General features: G+C 43.0%; 1 protein-coding gene across 1 annotated transcript; it reads left to right on the top strand.

Annotated features, from left to right (window-relative positions):
* Positions 1-465: 465 nt before the first annotated feature.
* LOC124178220 lies at positions 466-4,946 on the top strand. Its single transcript, XM_046561458.1, has 5 exons — positions 466-637; positions 1,028-1,297; positions 1,352-1,733; positions 1,808-2,078; positions 3,884-4,946. The coding sequence occupies exons 1-5, from the start codon at positions 466-468 to the stop codon at positions 4,886-4,888; spliced, it is 2,100 nt and encodes a 699-aa protein (XP_046417414.1). The 3' UTR covers positions 4,889-4,946.
* The last annotated feature ends 902 nt before the right edge of the window (positions 4,947-5,848 follow it).

Raw genomic sequence — 5,848 nt, 5'->3', positions numbered from 1 at the left:
TTCACCTTAGTAAAGAAATATAAATGCATCGATGCTTCACCAATGGTTGTTGTTATTTTTCTGTGTAGTTGTGATTAGCATGACTAGCGTAACTCACGTTTTTTGTTTAAATACACAACCGACGCCGCTGATGCGTTGAGCGGCCACATGATATAATAAAGAATACACTGTCGCCTGACTCTTGTTCAGCGTGCCGACACCGGCTTTATGCGTAAATAAAGTGTCGAAATAAAGTCATTATACTTCATGTCTCGCCCTTTGAGATTACAATGTAGTATAGCTACTTGTTGCCTTCAAACCACACGTTCAGAGTCTGAAAGAAATTTTAAATTCCCGCCTGGTTGCTCCTGGCGCCACCAGGTGTTCGCTTTCGCCATTAGTTATTTGTGTGCCAAACAGACAACACGTCAGAGAAAATCTACTCGTTATTCTTCATTATTTTGAGAGAGAAGAAATTGCAGAAAAATGGGAAAACATAAAAAACGTACACGCAGCGAAGACAGGAAGGAGGAAACGAAGAAATTACGGCGTGAATTGAGAGACCTGAAAGATTTGGTGATGCAGTGTCTGGCAGCGAAATCCAGAGATGATGCGTCCAACAGGGACGCCTACGACAGTGATGACAGTATCAGCGAAGGTAAAAACCAATTAAATATTATCGGGCGAGAATTAACACTTAAAAACTAGGAGAGCTCGTACGGGAGACGAGTCATATCCTAAGTCTCGGGTCAAGCCTGCACGAGAGGCAGGATTAAGACCTAAAAATTAAAAAATACAAAGCACAAAAATTTTGGTAATAACACAAGATCACACGAGAGGTGATTAAAAAAAAAAAAAAAAAAAAAAAATTAAATAAATAATAATCACACGAGAGGTGATTTAAAAATACAAGAATAATAATCCCTATCAGTAATACTGGAAAGTGGGAGATCATGAAAAATCACACGAGAGGTGACACATGATCGTTTTAAAAAATTTCTACCAAGTGAGCTAACCTTAAAATTTTTCGGAATCTATTTTATTACAGAAGATCCCCCAAGCGATGTGGACAGTCAGGATATACGAGGAGATGTAAGGGACCCAGAAGCGCCACAGACCCCTGAGACAGGGGCTAAAAAAGGATCACCAGACCGGCCTGGAGACACAGGCAGCGCGCCAGAAACAACTTCTCAGGCTGCACCGGCTCAGCAGGAGGATACAACAACTGGGACCAAAACTCCCACGGAATCCGTTAGTCAGAAGAATAAAGAGCCCGAAGGAGCCCCAAGCCTAAATGAAGAAGTTATAAAAATAATTGGCAAACCGCCGGAAACGGAGGAAGCTTGTTAAAAAATTCATCCGGACGTCTCAGTCCGGTGGGATGCGTGGCTGAAATCCGGACTAAAGAAAGAAGAAAAGGACGAACTGTTGAAAAATTATCCTCGAGGAGGATCCTGTCTCTTAGAAGCGCCAATCCTGAACCCGGAAATAGCATCCACCTTAAACGAATCGGCGCCGAAGCGAGACAAGTATTTCTGTGCTACCCAGAAACTAGCAGGATCCAGCCTTTCAGCCCTGGCGCCGGCTATTACCCTGCCCTTGGAGAATGAAACAGTTGACTCGAAGACAATTCTGACTAACATCTGGGATGCAGCAAAAATTCTGGCAGAGCTTCATCATTCACAATCCGTAGCTCGCCGAGCGTATATTTTACCAAGTCTCACAAAACAGGTAGCGTCCTCGCTAGAGGAAAGGCAAGTCGACACATATTTGTTTGGGGAAAAACTGGGAGACAAGATTAAAGAGATAAAGAGTATGGACAAACTAGGACGAGACTTAAAAATCCAAAGTGCGAAGAAACCTGTCCCAGCCAGTTCGGGAAACTGGAGCGGCCCGTCAGCAATTCGAAGACCGACCACCTTGACGGGCCAGAGATTCAAATTTCAGAAGTCGGCAATAGCCCAGAGGATACCATCGAGACAGTCCAACCAGAGCAAAACGAGCCAGATCCAGAATCAGGCTTATCGTCGTCGGCACTCGTACAACAGCAGCAGCACCAGCAGCAGATCGAGGACTCATTGAGTGACCAGCAAATACAGGTAAAGTTAGCAGGCAGGTTAAGTAAATTTCTGAAGGCATGGGAACAGATTACACCTGATAAATTTATTAAGCAATGCGTGACGGGCTATAAAATTAATTTTAAAGAAACACCACATCAGGTATCCCCTCCGGGAGAAAAAATCTGGTCTTCCCAAGAAACCTCAGACATCCAAAAGGAAATAGACAGACTCCTGTCAATCGGAGCGATTGAGAAGTGCTGGGACACGGCTGATCAGTTTCTATCCAGTTATTTTCTGAGAGAGAAACCAGATGGCTCAAAAAGATTTATCCTAAATCTACAAGAGCTAAATCTTTTCATTAATACCGAGCATTTCAAATTAGAGGATCTCAGATCCGCGTGCAGGTTACTAGATCGATACATGTACATGGGGTCAGTAGATATTAAAGACGCGTACTTTGCAATACCGATTCATAAAAGCAGAAGGAAATATCTGAGATTCAAATTTCAGGGCCAAGTATATGAGTTTACGTGCTTACCTTTCGGTCTCTGTGAGAGCCCGTACGTATTTACGAAACTCATGAAACCAGTGATGTCATATCTCAGGCAGAAGGGTTTTTTATCAGTAATTTACCTGGATGACATTCTATGCCTAGAAAACTCGATAAAGGAATGTGAAAAATCCCTACAAAGTACTATTAGCTTACTTGAAAAACTTGGTTTCATAGCTAACAGGAAAAAATCAAACCTTTCGCCTAGTCAACACTGTAAATATCTCGGGTTCATATTAAACTCTAGAGATATGCTAGTAGAACTGCCGAGGGAAAAAAGAAACTCTCTTATTGCACAGGTCGGATCGCTAAGAAATAAAAAGACGTGCAAAATAAGAAAATTTGCACAAATAATAGGTACGCTGGTAGCTAGCTGCCCAGGGGTTGATTATGGGATGTTACACTGTAAGCTGCTAGAAAAAGCAAAACTAGAAGCTCTTGAACATAGTAGGATGAATTATGATGCGCGTATGGACATTCCAGGCTATATAGCAGACGACTTAAAATGGTGGCATAACAAATTACCGACAGCAGTCAGAAAAATCAGAAATTTCCAATTCCAAATGGAAATTTTTTCGGACGCGAGTTTGTCGGGTTGGGGCGCTTTCTGCGGCGGCGAGGGAGCCCATGGAATATGGTCTCAAGCCGAAAAAGCTTTGCATATCAATCACTTAGAGATCAAAGCAGCCTTTTTAGCTCTAAAACTATTCGCGAAAGACCTGGTTTCCGCGGAGATCCTACTGAGAATAGATAACACGACTGCAATAGCATACATAAATAAATTAGGCGGGACAAGGTCCGAAGATCTGCATGACTTAGCGAGAAAATTATGGGACTGGTGCGAACAGAGGGACCTCTGGGTACACGCATCCTACATCGCATCAAAAGACAATGTTGAAGCAGACTCGTTATCACGACTATCAAACCGAGATACGGAATGGCAACTAGCAAATTACGCATTCAAAAGCGTAACTCGAAAATTCGGTGTCCCTGAAATCGACTTATTCGCATCCAACGAAAATAAAAAGTGTGCTATCTACTGTTCATGGGACAGAGATCCAAAAGCTCTCGCGATAGACGCCTTTACAGTTAACTGGAACCCATGGTTCTTTTACGCGTTCCCACCGTTCGCGACAATCGCCAAAGCAATTCAAAAAATTATAGCCGACAAGGCAGTAGGAATCCTCATAGTGCCTTTTTGGCCCAGCCAGAACTGGTTCCCAGCCTTCAAAAAGATGGTAGTAGGCGATTGGATGACATTTAAACCTAACAATAAACTATTATTTTCTTCCAGCGGCACGGCACATCCACTGAACAAAAACCTTACCCTGGTGGCCGCGAAATTATCCGGCAGGCGCTGTTAAATAAGAACACATCGGAGGAATCCGCTGAAATCATGATCGCGTCAGTGGAAAACTCAACTCTCAAGCAATATGAATCTTCGTATAAACTTTGGTGGGAATTTAATCAAGAGACCCAGTCTGACCCTTTCAGCATCACAGCCAAAAAAGTGCTATCTTTCTTGACGAAAAGATTCCAAGATGGTGCCAGCTACGGAACCATCAACTCTGGAAAAGCGGCGCTAGCACTGATAGCGAGAGAGGAAATCGCTAACTCCGATCTCATCAACAGGTTTATGCGAGGCGTATACAAGAAGAGACCTGGCCGACCTAGGTACGACACAATCTGGGATGTAGACCCAGTGCTGGATAAACTTGCGGAGTGGTATCCCCTCGAACCTCTCAAACTAAAAAAGGTCACCAAAAAACTAGTACTACTCTTAGCACTAGGAACAGCACATCGTATTCAGACGCTAGCCGCTATAAAAATAAGTAACATAATAGAGACTCAAAAAGGTCTGGAAATAAAGATTCCGGAACACATAAAAACATCCAGGGCAGGAGCCGTTCAGCCCCTGCTAAAACTACCGTTCTTCGAACACAAACCTGGACTATGCATCGCAAGAACTTTGCTACATTACTTAACAATAACTAAAGACTTAAGAGGAAAAGAAGACTACTTGCTGATATCTTTCCAAAAACCACATGCAAAAGTCTCAAGAGACACCATTGGGCGATGGATAAAAAGTACGCTTAAAGAACTCGGAGTAGACGAGCGATATACTGCCCACAGTACACGACATGCTGCGACGTCGAAGGCGGCCGAGAAAGGTGTCAACATAGACGAAATAAAAAGAATCGCGGGATGGTCCCAGAAATCGAAGGTCTTCGCGGATTTCTACAACCTCCCGATCAAGATCCAAGACGACGACTTCGCGAAGAGGGTCATGTTGACATAAAAACAAAAAATTTTTAATAGACTCTAAAAGTCCACATTGTAATCTCAAAGGGCGAGACATGAAGTATAATTGAACCATCAAGCGAGGCCGCCGAAGGCGGCCGAAGCTCGATGATAATTATACGAATGTCTCGCCCGAGAGATTACCCACCCAATAAAGGTCGTGAACCATTTGAGGTCATTAAAAGACAATAAAATCAGAAATGTACAAATCGAGCTTATTTTTCCCAACCCAATCTCTCGGTAAAGTATTAAAAATTTTTTATTTTTTCCACAAGAGGATAACACTCTAAACGTAATGACGAAAGCGAACACCTGGTGGCGCCAGGAGCAACCAGGCGGGAATTTAAAATTTCTTTTAGACTCTGAACGTGTGGTTTGAAGGCAACAAGTAGCTATACTACATTGTAATCTCTCGGGCGAGACATTCGTATAATTATCATCGAGCTTCGGCCGCCTTCGGCGGCCTCGCTTGATGGTTCAATTCTTCGCCGACTCTTACCATTTCTGAAACGAATACATTCCACTCATTTCAACATCAAACGAATACATATCAACGGGGCCGATGGAAACAGACGTATTTAGGCGAGAAATTTAGAACGGACGCTATAGTTAATATATACAAAGTTCTACACACATCTAGTAGAGTCGACTAATTGTGTGATACGTCCGTTCTAGCCGCTCAATGAAATACGTCCGTTCTAAATTTCTCGCCTAAATACGTGCGTTCTAGAAGGTCCACCGAATTACGTCTGTTTCCATAAGACCCGTCAACATGTGAAAGGCAAATTCAATAGGACTCATATTACAGGCGTGAAGCTGCCCCTTCTCGATTTAACTGATGCGCTGCCTCAGTATCGCAGTTTCGGAGACGTTCGCGGAATCCCGGATGCCAGAAGAGTATACGTTGGTTGGTACAGACTGACTATAGCATGCACTTAATCATAATCTTACATTGTTT

Source organism: Neodiprion fabricii, chromosome 3 (genome assembly GCF_021155785.1).
Source record: "Neodiprion fabricii isolate iyNeoFabr1 chromosome 3, iyNeoFabr1.1, whole genome shotgun sequence".
Lineage (NCBI taxonomy): Eukaryota > Metazoa > Arthropoda > Insecta > Hymenoptera > Diprionidae > Neodiprion > Neodiprion fabricii.
The sequence above is the reverse complement of the archived record's forward strand: the minus strand, read 5'-3'. Positions and strand labels throughout refer to the sequence as shown.

Bases quoted from the DNA above. Each gene is read 5' to 3' on its own strand.
- LOC124178220 (XM_046561458.1), top strand. From the start codon at position 466: ATGGGAAAACATAAAAAACGTACACGCAGCGAAGACAGGAAGGAGGAA. The intron at 1,298-1,351 runs GCAAACCGCCGG...CGGACGTCTCAG, and splicing joins AGAAGTTATAAAAATAATTG to TCCGGTGGGATGCGTGGCTG. The intron at 1,734-1,807 runs GCAAGTCGACAC...TGGACAAACTAG, and splicing joins GCGTCCTCGCTAGAGGAAAG to GACGAGACTTAAAAATCCAA.